The sequence below is a fragment of the Cynocephalus volans genome, chromosome 15 (genome assembly GCF_027409185.1).
Source record: "Cynocephalus volans isolate mCynVol1 chromosome 15, mCynVol1.pri, whole genome shotgun sequence".
Taxonomy (NCBI): domain Eukaryota; kingdom Metazoa; phylum Chordata; class Mammalia; order Dermoptera; family Cynocephalidae; genus Cynocephalus; species Cynocephalus volans.
The window spans coordinates 50909926-50931705 of NC_084474.1; the positions used below are offsets into that span (position 1 = coordinate 50909926).

The 21780-nt window shown below is 40.6% G+C and overlaps 1 protein-coding gene across 2 annotated transcripts in view; it reads right to left on the reverse strand.

Moving 5' to 3' along the window:
* Window positions 1-1247: 1247 nt before the first annotated feature.
* SDC2 (syndecan 2) overlaps window positions 1248-21780 on the reverse strand; it is a 114157-nt gene continuing 93624 nt past the window's right edge. The window contains exons 1-5 of one of the 2 annotated variants that reach the window (XM_063079719.1): window positions 19054-19150; window positions 17846-17957; window positions 9938-10071; window positions 4629-4764; window positions 1248-3559 (exon numbers count right to left, since the gene is read on the reverse strand). In XM_063079719.1, coding sequence (XP_062935789.1) covers window positions 3396-3559; window positions 4629-4764; window positions 9938-10071; window positions 17846-17957; window positions 19054-19071 — 564 coding nt within the window. In that variant the 5' untranslated portion in view covers window positions 19072-19150 and the 3' untranslated portion in view covers window positions 1248-3395. Of the gene's footprint in view, window positions 3560-4628; window positions 4765-9937; window positions 10072-17845; window positions 17958-19053; window positions 19151-21780 lie in introns of those variants that run through there. The other variant, XM_063079717.1, reaches the window with a different exon arrangement.

Genomic DNA, 21780 nt, shown 5'->3' on the forward strand with positions numbered 1-21780 from the left:
AAAACAAAAATAAATGAAACCTTAGAACCATAAATCATAAGAGTGAAGTCATTCAGAGTTAGAAAACAGAATGGTCCAGAATTCATTTTGATAGTTTTTACCACTAAAAGGCAGACAGATGTTGTTCTATCCTTTTAAAAATTTTCTATGCTGGCTGAATCTAATTCCCCAGAAATGGCCAAGTCTCAAATTTCTATTGTCATAAAATATTAGCACTGAAAAGAACCTTAGTGATCATTCAATTCAGACCACTTCATTTATCACCTGGCTTGATTAATTAGAAACCTCTTCAGGTCTCACTGTTGTCTGCTAGAGGTTTAGAACTTAGAAACTCATGTTAGAGACTGTGTTGCCTAAAGTCATTGTCTTTTTAAATCAAAAGTTAAAAAATATATATATTTTACTACCCATTATATAATTGTAATAAAGCTATAAAGATCCTGCTTATAAAATTAACCCTGCAGTATTTTCAGGTGTTATATTTTTGTTCTTCACTTAAACTTTCCTTGAGGTTTCAAAACGTCTAAGATATTGAAAAAACAAGCTCCTTAACACTGAAGTTGGTACTGTGCCTGTTCTTGTAGACAGCAGCACCCTTTGTAGGACGTATTAGTTTCTTTAGGGCCATTTGAGTAAGGTAATTATGCTTTACTTATTCAGTTTACTCTCCTAGCCCCTATATTAAACAATCCATAACCTCAACAAGCAAAAACACTTTGTCTAACTTGCAAAAAAGAAGGGCATTACCAAAATATCGATTCACTAGACATTTGATGTGAAACCAATTTTTTTAACATTAATAGATGGCAGTTGTTATAATCTTGTTCAACCTAAATTCAACTTTACTAACCAGGTCCTAATCCTGAAGTTCTGGTACTATGTACCTGCAGCTAAAACTAAAACACACACACACACTAAAACACATACGCTTATCTCATTTCCCCGCATATGCTGAAAACAGAAGAGTTTGAATATTGCAAGTCTTGCAAACACAAAGCCATGTTCACACAAGGGAAATCATTTACATGTGGTTAAGGAAACAGGAAATTTTCATCTTGGCTTTGATATTTATATTTTACCAAAATGTTCCTAAACTCAGTAATCATTACCAACATTTTAGTATTATGTACTACATCTGAAAAATGAAAAAAAAAAATAAACTAAGCAGAAAACATACAGTTGAAGAAAACTGGATGTCAGTCTATACAATGATTTACTTTCGGCATGACAGACTTTATTTTGGCACTTTAACAAATATTTTGCTTTACAGCAGTGACAAAATATTTGCCAGAAATTTTCTTTTCCTGGCACGGATATTCCAAGCAGTGGTTATTCTACGAATTGAATCTCACTCTGCTTTGCACAGAGGTATACCCACTACAGTCTTAACCTCTGTAATGGAGGGACACTGTGCAGCTTTAGAAGGTGCTATCATTTCTTTTTAATCACTCTAAATTGAATTGGTTCTGTACGTGATGGGGCAGGAATTTGAGAATTAAGGCCATTAAGGATTTAAGTAAACAGTTCCAAGTGTTGCTTGATTTTTTTTTTTTTTTAATGTTCTGTGGCAATTCCAGGGAATGTTCTCTAAATGAAGTATTCATACTTTATTAAAAGTAAACTCTACATTGGAAAAGTTGCTGTTTTTGCTGTCTTCTTCTTACTTCAGTGGCTCACAGTTTAAAACAAAATTAATGGTAAAATAGAAAAAGGAGATGTTCAGTACCGTAAGTACCCAGCCAGGGTACCCTCATACCTCCATCTCCTTAGGCAACACTTTCCAGCAACTTCAGTCCTACACAATCCTCCCTACCTTTCCCTCTTTCCCCTTGATGTGAGCTATGGCATTCCATCTATTAGTTCTTCAGTTAAGCTTCAGGAGAGATTTGGAGCACAGTTTCAAAGGTAAATCAATCAATCTGCAGGACTAAGCCTTACATATGGACTTTCGGGAAAGCCCCCTTCAATTCTTTGGAATTTATAGTCTTAAAAGTTATTTGCAAACACAGGCACCTGTCTCAATATCGCCATCAGCTATCCTATAAAGGTTACAAACTTTGAAATTCCCTGGCAGCCTTCCAATACCTGTACCCAGACACACACAAGACAATGCATTCAGATTTCCTCTAGCCAATTCAGAAACGAATCTGGTAATAAACAGCCTCATTCATTGGCTCTTTGGTCTTGATTTACAGACACTGTGGAACACTTGGAAATCAAACCCACATCATCCTTACAAGCAGACAGTCGTTAGCAAGGGGGAGATGTACATTTGATCGAAATGTACAAAATTTATAACAGTGACATTTTCAATATTAGGCCACATGATTTATTCAGTAGTTTTTATGTTCCCAAATTACAACTTATGTCTATTTGTAAGACTACAAAAGTTACCATTAGAATTGTCTGTGCTTATAAAATACCAACTTTTTTTAAACTGTTATATATACTCAACACCAGTCTGCGACGAGTTACATAGAATCATAGGCACTTCAAAGGCTTAAAAAGACATTTACAACTTAAATGCATTTTTAAGAACAAAAACTGATTTTTCTTTAAACCCCTACTCGTACCTTCAAATTGCAAGAAATTAACAAATACAGTGGCCAAAGGAATTTGCAGCAACTTCTTAAAATACTGTTAGCATCTTTGGGTTTGCTGAGGCTTGTCAGTAACTCACATCAAATCCTCCCAAAGGAAGATCTGATTAGACAGATATGACTAAACAGTTTTGTAGTAATAATCCGATTTTACACATTAATTTGCTGTTGCAAATCTGCCCGAAGCTACAGGTAATGAAAAATAAAGCAAGTGTAAAATGGATAGTCTGACACTTAAAGATTTATACAAAGCGGAGGTTAAAGTTTACATATTTGAAAATCACATATACACTAAATTACCATTATCTGAATTATCCAAAGACAAATTGCACCATGACAGCTACAAAAGGCATAGGATTTGGTTTTGTTTTTAAGGGCACAAGAAAAGAGATCAGAGAAGAGGGGGACAACAGATAAATTAACAAAGTAAGATCAACTTGGTAAGGTCAATCTGAGACATGCTGACACAAATGAAACAGGTTTCATCTTCGAACCGTAAAATAAAAACAATCATTTTGTATTTGCGCATAAAAGTTTAAACCAATTCCATGAACATCAAGGGTCTTTATAACATAGTATTTTGCCACTGCTATTCACAGAACACTGCAGATGTTAAATTTTATGTTGTTCTAAAGAAATACATGAAAAGTTTTAAATACAATGGGATTTTATCATTAAATGCCAGAATGGCCCTTTAATGAAAAAAACAAAAAACAAAGATCTTCATTATTCTATGCAAAAGCTTTATTTTGAAAAGTTCAGTGATCTCATAAATAGAGACACTAAGTGGGAGTTTTATGCATAAAACTCCTTAGTAGGGGCCTTCTGATAAGCAGCACTGGATGGTTTTCGCTCTCCAAGGTCATAGCTTCCTTCATCCTTCTTTCTCATGCGATATACCAACAGCAGGATAAGGAAAATTGCGAAAAGGAAGCCGATAACTCCACCAGCAATGACGGCTAAAAAACACCAAAAGGAAGATTACTTTTAGAGGAGATTCAACGATTGCAGAAGTTAGCTTTGACATGCCCAATCTATTTACATTTTTATAAAAGCCTTAATTTGAAAACCCTAAATTTTTTTAAAAACTGGATTCAATGAAGCAACCAGGTAATTATGTAAATCTGATGTTCCTCAGAAAGGTACAATACTTTCTTTGATTAGTATTAATTATATCACCCAAAAACCTCAATAAGAAAAATCCGGCTGTCACCTCAACTAATTCCATACTTTAAAACTGTTTTTGTCTTTTCAGTACTCACATTTCATATTCTAATCTTCTAATTGCTTTTTCAATGAAAACACAAAGTATGATATAATTGACTTACATTTTTTTAAGAGTAAATATGAAAAAAGCATGCAATTTTTTCATCTTTTTTTTTTCTTAAAGGCTACAACTCCCAGTATTCCCAGGTGGTCTCCCATCCAAGTACTAACCAAGCCTGACCCTGCTTAGTTTCTTCAGGTGTGTTCAGAGTGGTATGGCTGTAGACACAAATTTCCAGTGTTGGGTTTAAGACTATCCTTTCAAGGGTTAGGTGTTCTTAAATCTTGCAAATCTTCCCCTTTAAAATCAAACTTTAGTACTTCCATCAAATAAGTTACAAATAGAGATAACATCCTTAAGCCTTGGGCAGTATTTATGTGAACTGCTCTCCCATGAAGAACTTTTCCTTTTTTTTTACGTTTATTTTGAAATCTGGGATGACCTGGAGCAAGACTGATCAATCTCCACACCCCACCATCTCTCCACACCCAGTTGTTCTGGACCAATTCAGATCTTAACTTTCTTTCTCTGGGCTACCCCACACCCTCTGCTCAATGGCTGGCTAAGGGGTTGAGTGGGCTGGCAGAAAATAAAGACAATGTTTGCCTAACCTCTTACAGCTCACTCAGGATGAAGGACCCTGAAGATTGCTTTCAGGACAAAGTGACAGTCAGCAAACTTTGCTACACCTCTGAATATCACTTAGACAAACAGAGGCCGATTTAAGCACCCTCCCACCTGCTCCCCACCCACCTACTCACCTGCTAGGACTTCTGTTCTTTTAAACAGATTGTCTGAGTGTTTCTCAGTATATACATTTGTATCTTCTTCAGCTGGATCCATTTTCCTTTCTGAGTCAGAGAGGTGAACTTTGTCCTTATCAATTTCTTCAGGTGACTGGTATGGGAAAAAGGGTGAGATGATATCAATTTCTAAAAATGTGCCAGAAAGTAGAAACAATGGATGAGTATATTCCAAAGTTCTTTTTTTTTTTTTTTTTCAAACAAGTTTAGAAACTAATTGGAATAATCATTTTGTGTGTTGCTTATACCAAGTGTGAGTCCCAGGATGGACCCACATAGCTCATGGTTTTACACAACTTCCATCACATCAACAGGCAAGATAAATAGTGAGTTCATAATAATCCTAATGACATAGTTAGGTTGCTTTAGTTGACATTTTATAAGATATCCACTTTCTCACCACTCTTCTGACGTCAGGCCACAACCTCCCTCTGGCTGCTCCAACCCAATAGCATTGCCCCAATTCTTCTTCCCTCCTTCCTCTCCTTGCTACACAGGGCACTGTGATGACAGTTCCCCCTCAGGCCTTCTCTCACACCTGACTGGGCTCTTCCTGCTCCCACTCTGTGAGTTGTAGCCCCGCAGGCCTTACTCTGTAATGCTTACCTTCACTTAGTCTTGTACTTTCAGGGAACTCTGGGCTAGGACTTCAGGGAACCGGGGTTCTGCAAGTAACTCCTATGGGACCCTGACCAAGTCATACTGCTTCTCTGGACCTCAGTTTCTTTACCTGTCTAATGAAGGACACTTTCAGGGTCTTAGACACTCCACAATGGTAAAGTATAAGTCTATGGTAATAACTCTCACCACCTCATTTCCACTCAGCATTATTCCCATGTAGCCAGCTGCCTACAGGACACTAACCGTTGGCTGTATCACCTGTAACTCTACTTGTTAAGTCTGAAAGGTAACTCACCGCCAAATCACATCAGCCCTCTTTTCTACTTCCATTAAGGGAACCGTATTTTGGGGCCCCCAATCTTACACATTTCACATTGTGTGTTTTCATGCATCACAGTCCTGTCATTTTGCCTCTCACCATTCTCTCAAATTAAGTTCCTTCCTTAGATTTTCATTTCCACCACTTTGTTCAGGTCTTTATCACATCACACCCAAGTTCCTGCAACAACCTCAGGACTGCATGCGCTGTATAGCTTCCAGTCTTCTGTCGCCCATCACTTATTCCCTGGTAGGAAACCCTGTGAGGTCATCGACACCACCCTCTTACCAAAATTGATTCTTAACATGTGTGCTTTGGTTCATGCAGTCTTCCTACTCCAATCCAACCTTTTCACTTCTTTCATTTTCCATTTGTCCTTAATCAAGCCCTCTCATCTTTCACCTCTCTAAAGCCCCCAAACACTTTACAGACTACCACACAAAGAATCTGTTGCCTTTCTAACATTCAGCATCATCACTTGCCATCTTGCATAAACCACCAAAGTTATATTAAATATAAAAATATGAATTACTTCAAAGGCATTAAAAAATATATATAGGCCTTATGAGTAGAGATTCTGTTTTAATTGATCTGGGGTGGGGAAGCTGGCACTGATTTTTACTATTGTTTATTAAAAGTTCTCCAGACAATTCCATGGTTTGAGAATCACTGGGTTAGAGAAGGTCAGTTCAAACGAACTGATTTATTCACTATCAGGCTGAAGTTATTATTGGCCAACGCTATTGACGAAAAACACTGTTAACTAACTGCACTGGGTCATAAAGACTGTAGACAATAATCCTTTTTAGTTCCACTACTCTTCCTAAGAGCATTCAACTGTCTTCATCAGGACTTTATAGGATCCAACCTGTATGGTCCAGTCAAGCAATTGACTGCTTTCTGAAGGCTGGGGTTCATTCAAAATGACAGCCTGCTACTTAAGTCTAGAGGGTTAAAGAACATAAGAAAAGACTTCACCTCTTTCGTTTGCCTTAGGGTCATTTCTAGGAAGTACCACAAGATAGACCAGGTGATCTACTTGAACTCCAGGGTGTATGAGATCAATGGCCCTGTCTCAGTGATCAGAAGATGAGGCTCCACCGAAGACAGCATATAATAAAGTGTGATAAAGAATGACTCTTTCCCAAGCTGTACTGCCTGAGTCTCAACCTGCCATGACTTACCCAAAACAGAGGCCACTGAGAAATTATTCACTGCTGCACAACATGCACACCAAATTTCACTGTTCTCTATATTATTAAGATGGAGGACAATATGAAGGGTCTTCCCAGTCCTTCATGTAACAAAGTAAAGCAGAAGAGAGGAGCTCATTAGCAGCATTTTGCCTGAGTTTTCTCCATTCTTCTCAGGGAAGCCCACCACTAATTGGCTGCCTAATGGAAGGACAGACAACTCAACAGCTCAGAGAACAGATTATCTGCATTCCAATCTAGGAAGCTTTTCACTGCTCATTGGCACTGCTTTGCTGTTAGAGGTTGGGAAAAGGAAGAGAAAACTCAAACAGGTGGACACTAAGGTTTGTGGAGAGAGAGGCAGAGAGGTAAACAAGCTCTGGTGGGAAATTAGATGGACATTGTAGCTACTGTAATATTAGAGACTGTATTTAATTTATCCATATCATCCATGTCCCATTATTATGACAAGTCACATGGTTTCACCTCAAGTTTTTTTGGCCCCTAAACTCATTTAAGAGAGCTGATCTGTTCACTTCCCTTTGACTCGGCTTCTGACAAACCAGGCAGAAAGAAGCATGCACTTCAGAGATCTGTGGTGTGGGGACAGAAGGTCTCCACAGAACTCCAGCTACCTACACTTAGAGAAACAGTCCATCAGTGCACAAGCTCCAGGTGCTATGGATTGAAGCATTCATTTTTTAAAATTGAAAAGTTTTATGGCTTGAGTAAGAAGGAACCCACTCTACAGTACAGGACTAATCTGAAATACCTTAACTCTTGCATATATGTGCAAAATGAAATTACAAAAAGGCAGCACGGATGATTAAATAAAGCCAATTAAAGATCTGTCACATCCCTGTATAGTTGTTTGAATGCCATGGAAATGGAAGGGAAGTAAAAGATTACAAGTGATGTTCTGTTTAAACAAATAACTGTCTTATTTTTACTTTTTAGTCACATAAATCTACAATGAACTAGTTAGAATATCTATAACAGTGACATTAATGCCACTATGAGACCCATTCAAAAGCAAAATCTACAGTAATTGTGTCCTAGAGGCAATGTTTAATTCAGCTGCAAAATGGAAAATTTAATCACTGTAATTATTGTTGTTATTCATGATCAATATTATTATCAGTGCCTAGTACTAGTACAGTGTTCGACACATAATGAACAGCACTCAGTAACTCTCCCATGAATGGATGTATTTTTATTATTACTGTATTGAACACAAATAGTAGAAATACAAATACATTAAAATATTTTAGGATCCTTAATTTCTAAACTCATCTCCAATTGTCTATATTAGTTATCTTGATCTGGTGCAATTACTTCCTTAAAGCCAATTTTTAAAAACTTTAATCAGTTTTCAATCCACTGTTGTCAACAGACCAGAACTCTATGTCAAATTAAGTTTTGCTTAGGATACAACTCTTTATCACTAACAGCCAAAACTCACCCAGGAGAGTTTCTTGCCTCAAGCTAGTGAGTCCTAATGGTTACTGAAGTCAAGAGATTCAGGCGTAAGAAGTGGTCAAATAAAGAGGTGGTAAAAGTCAAATGCATCTTTCGACAGCCCTATGGATAATCGTCACACACACTCTTAGGTTTTCAGCCATCCTACCGTCAACTTCACCTGCTACTTTTCCATTTCTCCCCTTCTCCCTCCTTTCGTTCATTCAACTTCTACATTGAAGGAACAGCTTCCATTCATGGAACTAGCACATGCTAGGTACGTCTGCCTCAGTCCTCACGGAACTTCTCTTTGCCTTCCTATCACCTGGCTTGTGAAGTCAGTCTGCCACTAAGAGTAATTGGTCCTTTTTAATCCCACAGAGAACAATCCATCCTGGAAAGTGCTGACCTCCTGGCTGCTTCACATTTGCAGAAACCCATCCAGCTGTGTCATTCACCATCCTGGTCACATGTACTGGGAGGACCGAGGAAGAACAAAGGTACTCAGGGGTGAGGGTAGGAACAGCCCACATGCATCCCTGCCTGTAGAGGGGTGCTTCTTACTCCAGAGAAGGCCTGTCACTACCTTCATGAAACTAACTGCCTTCCATATCCTGTCTGCTGCTAAAGCCTGCAGCATCTCATTTCTAATCAACAGATGGGTGAGCTCCAAAAGGGTATGCTTGTGTTTCTAAGTTTTCATAAGCAGCATGCTTACCCCTGAACTGCCTGCAAAGTCTACCACTGCAGTTACTACACATGCTCATTTGGTGAACTGGCTTGGTCTCTTCTGCTCCACCAACTTTAATTAACGTTTCCAGAATGCTTACTAGGTCTCAGGTGCCATGCTGCATATATTCACATTTAATCTTCTTAACGACCCATAAGGAATGGGCTCAGAATCTAAGAAACATGACTGCATCCAGAATTTGAAACTCAGGCCTTCTCCAGACTTCAATATGCATTTTCCAACTTAAATAGCTTACCTATTAGTGGATGGCAAGCTAATTGCAATATAATGCCCATAAGGCCAAAATCATAAGCTCAGTTTTCAGTAGCTCATAGCTTTGTTCTGTTCTAAGGCCATAGACCTTATTCTTTTTGTTTGTTTTTTGGGTTTGGTTTTTTTTGGGGAGCTGGCTGGTATGGGGACCTGAACCTTTGACCTTGGTGTTATAACACTGTGCTCTAACCAGCTGAGCTAACTGGCCAGCCTAAAAACCTTATCTTTAATAAGTCAGCTCTCAAAATGATCATAGGCAGATGTACCCAGATTCATCGTTACCACTGAAAGATGTTAAAATGTACTACTATTACATCCTGATGATGAGCCTGAGGAGACTTGAGATGACTTATTAAGACTAGAAGCATCTCAGAGTGTCCTTATTCCATAGCCTCTTTCAGCATAGGTGAAGTTCACAACGGTTCTAACTCAGAACATTCTCTACGAAATGAAAAAAGTTTTCTTGTCTTAAGCCAAATAAACAAGGTTTTGATTCTTAACTAGGCTTAAGCAATTCCTGAAGAAGGAATGCCATGCAAAAAATATTCATATATAAGCTAGGCCCAGGTGATAAAAGCAGAAAGCAGGTGAGAAGAGCCATGTACAACAATATAATGAAAAGATCTTTTGTCCTTAACAATAATGTGATAATACAATGCAAAACAAAGCGCACCTTCGTCTGAGCAGGTAGCTTGTTCTGTATCTTCGGCGTCGTGGTTTCCACTTTTGGAGCAGCACTAGTGAATGGTATCTTTGGAAGGGGTCTAGATGTCGTCAGCTCTGGACTCTCTACGTCCTCATCAGTGCCTGGAAAAATAAGCACAGATGAGCTCATTTCTATATTATCAGGCAATACTGCGTAATGTTGACTCTGATAGAGCCACGTTCTTTCAAAATACCAGCTCCTTCAGAATTTAGCACAAACCTTCCTGTGGTCTTCACCATGATGAAAAGAAGAAGTGATTTCAAAGGGGATCGGTGGGTAGCCTGGCAATTTTTTCTATAATATTATGATCCTGAACATTCTCAAAAGCCCTTCTTTCACTTACATGACAATCACTCCTGCTCAACGAGTTTTCCTCCTGTCCGCGCAGAAACATGCTCCATTTTCCGTTTTAAAAACACAACAAAATAACAAAAAAGGAGAACTCTCCTGCAGCTGGCTCCTTATCTCAAGCGAGCTCCATCCTGCTCTCCCCTGTGCACAGCTGGCTTTTCCAGTGGGCTGCGGATACTCACCAGCTCCTGTCCTCACCATCTTCTCCACGCTGTGCTCATTCCCTCCGGTCAGATCTTCTCTGTCACCACACTATTGGTGACCTTCACAAAACAGTATCAATGTCCTCCACGTTGCCATATCCAGTGGCATTTCTCAGAGTGGTTCTCATCTAATCGAACCTCCCAGGGCCACTGGACACTGTCAACTGCCATCTCCTTCTTGGTATTTCCTGATTCTTTGGGCTTCCATGACTTGCTAGCTTTCCTCTCACCTCTCTGGCTATTCTAAGTCTGCTTTGCAGGTTTACCCTCCTTTGCCTGAACACCCAATGTCAAGTTTAAGGTTCAGCCCTAGGCCTCTTATTCCATCCTTTCTCCCTCATACACGTCCATGGCTTCAATGAACCGCATCAATCCAGATGACACGTAAGTTTACATCATTAGCTTTTTACCACCCCCCTCAAATTCAGACCCACTTAATTCTACTTGAATAACTCAAAGGCACTACACACCTCCAACACATCCAAAACAAAACTCATGATCTCTCTCCCTCTCCTCCCACAAACCCAGGCTTCTCCCCAGGTTACCTTGCAGTGAATGGAATCCTCCATCCCTGTACACCACAACTCTGACTTCCTTTTCCCTACCTCCATGTCGAATCTATCGCCCAGTCAGTCCTATCGATTTTACCTTCTTCATCTCTCTCCACCCTAACACCTTTCTACAGCTCCAGGGAGACCACTCCAACCCAAGGCACTGTCATCTTTCCATGAACCACTATACCTGCCTTCTTCTTAAAAGGCTCCTTTCAGTCCAGTCTACTTTCCACAAATTGTCTGTGACGTTGTCACTACCTGTTTAAAATTCTTACAATGATACTCGACTGCTTTGGGGAAGAATATAAAATGCCTCAGCCCAGCCTTGTATGGTCCAGCTCTGGCCTACCTTCTCAGCTTCCTCAAGCATCCTTGTCCCTGTTCCCTGTGCTCCAGCCATGGTCCCCTGACCCTTCTACCAGAAGCCCTCACTAGTTCATTCCTAATTAACCCCCAGACTCTGGGAAAGACCTTCCTTCCATTTTAAGTCAGAGTCCTCTGTTCCATGGTTTTTAGCACTTTTCTTATCCTAATTGCATTTACCACAAATTTGTAATTATGCATTTATTTGTGTAACTACTGATTTAAGTCTCCCCTATTAGACTGGAAACTCCGTAAGGCCAAGGGATTGCATCTGTTTTGCTCCCCAAGTCTTACTTAACACAGTAAAGCTCCGATCTGGTATTTGTTCAGGAAGTGACTACTGACCACTGACTTTCCACCTGGGCACTCCCCCCCCCGCTTTTTACTAGAAGAGCATTTGAGAGTTTCTGTCCTTCAAATACAACATTGTTTATTTTATTTTATTTATTTATTTATTTTTTAACTTTTATTTTGTCGATATACATTGTGGTTGATTACTGTTGCCCCTTACCAAAACCTTCCTCCCTCCTCCCTCTCCTCCCTCCCCCGCAACAATGTCCCCTCTGTTTGCTTGTCATATCAACTTCAAGTAATTGTGGTTGTTATATCTTCTTCCCCCACCCCCCGGTTTTGTGTGTGTGTGTGTGTGAATTTATATATTAATTTTTAGCTCCCACCAATAAGTGAGAACATGTGGTATTTCTCTTTCTGTGCCTGACTCGTTTCACTTAGTATAATTCTCTCAAGGTCCATCCATGTTGTTGCAAATGGCAGTATTTCATTCATTTTTATAGCTGAGTAGTATTCCACTGTGTAGATGTACCACATTTTCCGTATCCACTCATCCGATGATGGACATTTGGGCTGGTTCCAACTCTTGGCTTACAACATTGTTTTTAAGTTGACCATTTGTCAAATTTGTAACAACTCAAAATATACTCAAACTCTGTAACTCTAACTTGCTTCATCAGTCAAGAATGAATGAAAGAGTACCTCTAAATTCCTCAAACAAAAGAAAATGGGTATCTTCCACAGAATCCTATCAGTGTAATGAGCAGTTTGGAAAGCAAGAGGTAACATGCTGGAAACAGTGCAATGGCTGTGGTTCATTTCTTATATATCATCTGTCTCCTTTAACTTCAGAACATATACACTCATTATAGAGAAGAAATGGCAGGGTATGTTGTAACATACAAGATTTGGCATTAAAAAACAAATAAGTCTAGTGCTGGTTCTGGCATATATTAGTTCTGTAATCTCGGGCAAGTAATACTTGAGTCTTAGTTTCTTCAACAGTAAAACAGGGATAATAATTAACTGAGAGACATACATATATCACCGATATGAGGGAACTTCAAAAAGTTCATGGAAAGATTCACATCATCTTTTATTTCTATTTTTCACAAAGGTTTTGAAGTACCCTTGTATGTGCGTGTCTGTACCTGTGTATATATACAGATGTGATGTATGTTTGAAAGCATTCTGTATACAGAAAATGTTACATAAACATGTCATGAATACTGATGGCTTCAGAAATACATTGCTCTTTATTAGCCTACTTGATTGTCCATCAAAGTTTTACAAATAATATGCTTGATTTGTTCCTACAATGAATCATTTTCTTACAAAGAATAAAATTTCAATGAGAAATGAAAAATTTCAATGAAGGGATTTCAAGAGCCCCTTGCTTCACATGAGTTACAAATACGAGTCATCAACAAAGAGTGGGGAGAACGTGTGAGAGAGATCTAGAAAGGAGAACATGCTCTCAAACTTGCACTTTTAAAATTAGGGACAGATGAGTAATCTGCCTCGGGTGACTCTGCTACTATTTTTACTATCTTTATTAAAAAGATTAACCCTCTTGCTCAAACCAGAACCCGGGAGCCCCCCTGATTACTTCTCGCTCATCCCTGACTCTCAGCTCTGGATGTTCTGTCTGAAATACCCCACCCAGAGCCTGTTCCCACTTGGGAAAATACTGCTTATGCTACCACATCCAGCACCAATGCCACCCCTCTCGGAAGCCTGCCTGGATCTCTCCATCGTGGAACTGTTTCTATCTCTATGTTCCCACTGGTCATTATATCTCCTCTTTGTTTTTAAATAACATTTTCTCCTACTTATGCTACAGTCCAAATGTTTGTGTATCCCCCCCCAAATTCAAATGTTGAAACCTAATCCTCAACGTAATAGTATTAGGAAGAGGTGCCTTCACGAGGTGACTAGGTTGGGAGGACGCCGGCCTCAAGAATGGGATTAGTGCTCGTATAAAAGAGACCTGAGGGAGCTTGTTTGCCCTCTGCCATGTGAGGGTGCAGCAAGAGGTGCCATCAATGAAGCAGAGAGCAAGCCCTCACCAGAACCAAATCTGCTGGGGCCTCGATCTTGGACTTCCCAGACTCCAGAACTGACCAATGAATGTATGCAGTTTATAAAGTATCCAGCATATTTTGTTACAGCAGCCCAAATGGACTATGACAACTTATAAAAAAAGTACCTGTTAAAAAAAATACATTTTCTTTTCATGAATAAAATTTGGAAATACAGGAATACATAGAGGAATAAACAGATTTATCCCACCGTCAGAGAAAGCATTGTGACATTTTGTTTACTGAAGTAGCAAACTAGCACTAGAACGATGTCTATTCTCCCATGTAGTGGGTAGTTAATAAATACTTGTTAATGAATGAATAAATATCCTTTGTATCTTCTCATCTTCTAAGGAGTTTTTAATTGTTGGAGTTTTTAATTTTTAATATGACAGTTCCACCCTTCTAAGAACTCTATGCTCTCAGAATATTCCTATTTTACAGTATCCTGTTTTTGTTTACCATTAAAGCATCTTCTTATCTCATCTCTCTGAATTTAATACGTTTTTCTGTAAATTCTCTTCTTTCTGTGAGTTTCTGTCCTCTCCCAATTTGGGGGTTGGGGAAAGTCTCTATCTTTCATGTGACAAGTTTTTCATAAATGTCTGTGGAGCCTTGGTTCTTTTCTTATTTAAGAGAGAACCTCTGAGCCCACAAGAGAGGTGTGTCAATGTGGCCATCGCAGGTTACGGTAGTACTGTGTGCTCTGTTGGAGAGCTCCCAGTGCTGCCAGGAGAGCTCCCAGTGCTACCATCTTTGAGCTGTTTCTTTTGAGTTGGTCCAGTTCCCCAGAGGGGAGCCTCCTCGTCCCCTACCCTGAGGGTAAAGGACAGACTGTCAGTGTTCTGGGAACTGACTGGGAGGAGATAACTGAGGGTATCTCAGCATTAAATAACTCTTAACCAAAGAACTTATTCTCCCTGTTATAAGTAAGGTACCCCCCAGTTCAAAGGCCCTGTGTTTTATTGTCTCCAGATGATAAATGTCCAGTTTTCCTCTGAAGTTGGGGAGCATGAATCCCTTTGCTGAATGATGGAAGAAAGGAATCTACTTGCTTCTTAAACAGACTTTCAGCCATCTGTCCTGAGTTTAGTACAACTTCCACTCTCCATTCAGTGCCACTGGCTCCTGGGCCCCAAGGGGACTCGGCTGTGTTAAGTGGGTTTCTTCTTGGCTGTCCTCACTGGTGGCTAACTCAGCCTTTTCAAGTCTGCCAAGTCTGCTAGCCAATATGGTCCCCAGCTTTCAAAACATTGTGGCTTTTGCCTCCTTTATTGTTATGTTTGTCCTTGTGAGTTTACATCCAATTTCCTTATTGTCAGTTTAGTCAGGTACTGGAAGGTATCTGTGCTCAATCCACCATCTTTAACTAAAGGTCTGTATTTAAGTCTTAAATTTTTGTTGTACAGCACTTCCCTACGTAATGTCACCCATCACATGGTGTTATAATTATTATTTATCATTTCTACATTTCACTCATTAGACTTATTTCTCATTTCTACATTTCGCTCATCAGACTTAGTCCCTTGAGGATAGGGATCAAGTCTTTCTCATCGCTGTGTCCCAAGAGCATCGCATACAGGAAATGCTCATGAAGATTTTCACATTTGCTAATGCCTATACTTGAGTCCACATATGTAACATGGCCCCATCTTCTCATCCGGGAATTACCTCTAGGCCTTTAGCTATTATCTAGTTTATTTGCTTTTCCACTGAATGTAGCTTGATAGAAGTTAGGACAGATAATACACTGGCCAAAATCCTGGGGAATCCCAGTGTTTCTAGCTAGGACTAGGCATCCACTGGGCAAAACCTCTTAATTCTGTCGTAGGGTTTTATGACACGAAGAAGCAGAACAGCAAGGACTGAAAGAGAAAACACTCTGAAGCCCAACTCCCTGGTCCCTAGGCCAGCTCCATTACCTGCTGACAGTGTGACCTGAGGCAAGTTACTTATTCTCTCTGTACCTCAGATTTTCTTATGTAAAAAATGGAAATAATAGAATCTATCCTTACAGGAATGTTATAAGGCTTGGAACAGTGCCTGACACAGTAACTGTTTCACAAATTTTAGTCATAACTACCATGCCTTTAAGCTGGAAAGCAGCATCTCCAGTTCAGTGCAAGGTGGTTTCTAAAGTCAAGAATGATACTCTTCATCTTTTTCACAGCTATGAACTACTCAAGGCTAGAGCCGTGGCAGAAGCAACGTGGGCCTATGTTTAAGCCTCTGCTTTATCTATTCAATTAGTGGGTGCAGAATTTCAGATGACTCACTCCAACCCACTTTCATCTGGAGGAGAGGGGGCAGGCAGGGGAGCAGGACTATGTACCTGTTCTCTTTAAATTAAACTTAAGGACAATCTTGGCAGAAGTCAGCAAAATGACTTGGACAACTTCTAAAGATCACTAATAATTCTTGGATCCTAAGATCTGTGAAATGGAGACAAAAAAGTGTCCATATTTATTATTTCCTGGGACATTTTGAAGATGACAGTTACAAAGCACTTCTGAGGTGCTTAAAAAAAAAAATTTGCCATTAGTGAAAGACATTTTTAGAGCTGTGGGCTACAGAGAACAACTCTTTTCACACTCATTCTGTGTATGTGATATACAGCACTCTCCCAAGAATAATGAGGGTTATTTTTACACTAGGATTGCATTGTAAGCTCACTGTTACTAGGTCAGCCACCACCTCTCTTGTCTTTCTCAGACTTGCCATTTTCCAACTTAAAACACTCACTTATATGGCTAGATCTCTACCAAAGACACAACTGATTTTAATTTGTTCTGGGTCATTCTGAAGCCTAGGCCAATCTGATTGTCAGACATCTACATGCATAAATTTTACCATCTGACAAAGCTACAATAAAAACCCTAAGCAAGAAAGGTCCAAAGACTTTTCCAGCATACTGCTGACCACAAATTCCTGATTTGACCGTTAATTAAAAATATGCACAAGCTCTTCCTTTTTCTCAACTTCCTGGCACAGGTGAAACCTTTACGAAGTATGATTGATAGCAAAAATGGCCAGAATTCTTGTATTCACATCCTCTGCAATGTGACTTTGTAGCTCCTCCCATTAAGAGGTGGAGCCTGGGCTGACCTCTGACTTGGCTGTGACCAATCACATGTCGTAGAAGTGATGCTGCACCAAGTGCTAAGCCTAGGCTTCAAGAGGCTTTGCATGCTTCTACTTACTGTCTTGGAATCTCTGCCTCTTCCTGTGAACAAATAGCTGGCCTGCTGGAGGATGAGAGATCGTATGGGCCAGGGCCAAGTCTGCTCAGCTGCCCCCAAAATGGCAGCCCAGCCAAGATCAGCAAAGCTGCATACCGTACCTGCAGCTGAACACTGACACATGAGGGAGCCCAGTGAGCCCAGACTAAGTTGCCAACCTGCATAAAAATCAGTTAAAAGAATGACTGTTGCTTTAAGCCACTCAGTTCTGGGGTGGTTTGTTATGCAGCATTACAGAGATAATGGATAACTACTATACCAAGGGAGTTGAGGATATCATTATATAATCGTTTGACTAGGCTGCTACATTTTTCCCTCCTACTTTTGAGCAATACACTAGGAATAAAAAAGTGTAACTTCTTGGCCTCATCTATAACCTTTAATGCAAGGTAGCTGGTTTTATGAAACTAGTGTTTGTGGGATTTCTTTAAGGCTGGTTTCCATGACATCACTCTAAAAGTCTAGGAATAAAATTAAAAGCTAATGCTGACAGAGCACTATGTGCCAAGCAGCAAACTCTTAAGATCTTTACATGTGTCAGCTCCTTTAATCCTCACAATAACTTTATGTGGTAAGGACTATTATTACCCTCCATTTTATAAATGAGGAAACTGAGGCTCAGCAAAGTTAAATTCCCAGGATCTCAGCTTCAGTGGTAGAGAGCTAGAATTCACAGCCAGGCCTTATGTCTCCAAAGACCATGCTCTTAAGCACTGTATCCTGCCTGTTCAGTGAAATGTGTGTGCACACACATGCAGAGTGGGGTCGAGTGTTTAGAAGCAGTCAGCCTTACCCGAGCCAGATGCAGAAGCATAGTCATCGTCATCAATAGGGTACAATCCCGAAGCTTCTTCAACAGAACTGTTGTCAAGGTACATATCTTTATCCGATGTCAGCTCTGCTCTCTGAGAAAGAAAAGGCAAGAGATTCAGGATGGTGAGAGATTAAGAAATGACCTTCTTTATCTTATTGCCCAGCTTTACACTATGGTTGGTGACTGCCCCTCCCCTTTCCTAGGGTCCTCTGAATCCACATTTCTGGCCGCAGCCTTCCTCAGGGCACCCTGACAACTTACATGAAATCAAGGGCTGACCACAGACTAATGCCCCCACAGGAAGCCTACATAGCCTAAACACCAATAGAACAAAGACAGCTTGGAGACCTAAGCACCTATCTCAGGCTTACTTCTTATATTCCACTAAGCTTGTCTAAATTTTGGGCATCCCAATGCTAGTTAAAAGCTATTCCAGGCATTCCCTTTGTCACAAAGTCACTGTAAGGCCCCCTTACTGGAAAAGCTACAAAACACTCAAATCACTTAAGACTTTCTTGGGGATGTATACAAAGATATTACGGTGCTTAGGCTAAATAATCACCCAGGGATCCATCAAGGCCCACCACAAACTTCCAGTCCTGGCCAAGCTCAGAGCTTTATCACTACAGATGAGAGCTGCCCAGTCATCCGGACAGTCCAGAACTTTCTGCTGCAGCTCAGATCTACGCTGAAACCAGGCATGGTGCCCTGCATGCAGTGGCACCTGTGGGGCTCATCCAACAGGGGCCAAAGCCCCTGCGAGCAGCTTCTAGGGCTCATTGGCTTAGCACAGCCTTAATGACAAATACAGATAAACCCACATGAGCACATTCTTTTCATATTACTGGCACCTGGTAATAGCAAATCACACACTTAATATGGAGAGGGATCAGTCACTAAGTTTACCAGTTCCACAGCTTCTTAGCTCTTCAATAAGAGTTTAGTATTAGTATTAAAATTCAACCTAATCCTGCCAAAAGAGTGACTTGCACGAATTGGAGATGGTTTTAGTAAATTGATATTTTACCACCAGTATCTCATGAAAGTCCAGAAACAAATAAAGCAGACTGGCAGCTTCTGAACAACATTTGTATTTGGAAACAGGCAATACTCATTATTGTCCTATTTTTAAAAATCACATTGAATGTTTGTTCCTAACAGAAATTATAAAAAAACATTTCCCTTACCACGTTGGCTTTCATCATTCGATTTCCTCTTAAAATAAAACTGTTCCAGCAGTCGCTGTCATTGCAACTTTCCGAAGAGGACAGACAGGTCCAGTCCTCCCTAACAGTAGTACTACTGTGTTTGCTCAAGTTTCAGACGCTGGCTAGAGAGGCTGAAGTAGCATGAGCCTGAGCCTATGCTCTCTGCAGGCCTCGGTGCCAACGGACAGAAAAGTATAGCAATCTGTTTTGTTTGTGCTATCACACTGGCAGATTCTGAGGCCTGAAACCTTAGGCGTTGGTGCGCCAGTGGCCTGGATTGCAGGCATCGAGTGACCACCCTGAGCCAGGAGTGTGCTGGAACTTTTCTGCTAGAATGGTCAGAGCTTAACTCTGCGATCTGAGGCTGTCCTGCATGACACCCATTTCCAAGGCTATCACCATTCCAGACTATAAACCCCAAAGCTTGTGAACTGTATCAGGATCCCTGTGTTCCCCAGCTTATAATCACCTTAAGTGACTCCTATTAGATGCTCAGCTCCTTTGAGGGCGAGGACTATACCCCATTCATCTCTCCCCCTTGGTCCCATCACAGTGCCTGGCATATAGCAGGGGCTTAATAAACACTCGGGTTGAAGCGCTCATTGTTTGTGCTCCCACCTAAAAGCCATTCTCAGTCCTGCTTGTATTAAACTTTGCCCTGTGAGCTTCATTTGGAGGACCCTCTGGTTTCCTCTCTTAAGTCTTGTCTACTACAAAACAGGTTCTGACTCCTCCAGCCCTTATATGTCCCCTAGTACTACTTTGTGGTTTTGTAGCATATGAACAGTTTAAGACATAAACTGTTATTTTTAATTGTTTCATGTGTGTTTGTCTTGCCCCTCAGCAGCGTACAGCTCACTGAAGGCAGGTCTTGAATGACCTGTGTGTGCTCTCTGTCCTTCTCAAAGTGCATGGATACTCAATAAATATTTGTTCACTGAAATTACTTAAACCAAGTTGGCCTTGGACTCAGGTTTCAGACTTAACACATGTCATAAGACCTCCAGGATTCCTATAGTTAAAATCTCTACATTTTAAGCCTAGGAGATCATCTGCCCCAAACCTCCCATATCTTGCACTTCATCTTCCTAAGTAACCTAGAGTCTTAAAAGCAAGCAAAAAATTCCCTGTTACATCAGTAACCTGTTTCCCTTTTCTTAACACTGAATGACTTTCATTTTCCTCTTGGCTCTGTCCAAGAAAGTTGATGTGGCAAGGGTAACACTAAGATACTTAATCCCTATGTGTAAGTTGAATTTCTATTCATTAGATGACCCAGCTGTCGGGATGACACATCTGTCCCACTAACAGGCAGAAGAGCCAAAAACGCCTCCTAGAGAATTCTATCCACCCCACAGTTCAGCCACATTGGGCAACCTGACATGCAAACTGACTTCCCCAGGACAACCACCTGCTTAGGAGGTAACCATCAGGCCTGTGTGACTATAAGACTTGGGGTGGAGGTCAGGCTTGTCCAGAGAAGCCAGCTTGCCCTCAGCCACTCAGGTTCTGCAGGGTTCCAGGATTGTTCTGGGGCTGAGGGGTCGTTTAATGTGTTTAAAGGCAGCTAAAAGTATTTGTTTCTCTGTCATTCAGTGTGGTGCAAATAATTTTAACATTAAGCTCATAGTTCTCTCCCACTCTGATTTCAGGGGCTCCAAGAACATAGGAGGAATTACCAAAATCCTTCCAGAGAGTCTAATTTAATAATAAGCAGCACCGCTTTCACTCTATGGCAGATAATGCTCAAAGAACAGCTCCATTGTCTTTCCCTTAAACAAATAACCCTTCCAAACATGACAAATTCCTTTTATGAAGGCTCCGTATTCTGCTGAAAGGGTTTTTGCAATTACAGGCTTGGAGAAGGAAATGAATTATGTACCAGTATTCCCTTGGGACAAGAAGGTGTGCATCTTTTCAAGACCAGGAAAAGGGGTGACTCAAAACAACCGATTTTATACGTGGTCTGCTGCACAGAGCAGAAAACCCAGAACATACTCTGCACACACTCACTTGCTCAATGGGACTGAGCTGCTGGAAGGAAATGCGCAGAGGCACAGACCGGAAGTCCAAAGCCGCAGCCTGACTGCAGGGTTTCATAACGACGTTGTTTAATTTGGGACTGACCATTGCTATGAGGCAGTGCCAATACTGTTGGCTAACAGGGTTCAGAGTACAAGCTGGAAGAAAAACAAAGCTGGTCTTTCAGACCTTTCCCCTTCGGCTGATGCAAGATGTGAACACAGGGGAGCAAAGAGAAGCTGTGGAAAGCAACGAGGTACAATAGAGAGGAAAATCTGCTGCAGACAGAGAGAGAAGGGTCTGCTTTATGCCATGTTCAGCCAGGGAAACTGAAGCACTACACCTGCCTCCATAGACTACATTCCCAAGCAAATGCACATCTGACTCAGTTTTGTATGCTCACAATGCCTAGAAGAAAGGCACAACACAGGTTTGTCTCCTAACTCCGTCCTCCTTCCTCAGCCCCACAACTTCAGCAAACCTCATTATCCTGGGCCTGGACCATCACTAAGACCTCCTGAATTGGCCACTGCCCAAGTCTCTACCTTTGAAGCCATTCTCTGCAGAGAGACCATTTTTAAACATAATCACATCACTCCTCTGCTAAAAACCTTTTACTAGCTCCCTGTCACCTACAGGATGACACAGAAACTCCTTAGTATAGAAAGAAGTTCTTTTACCATA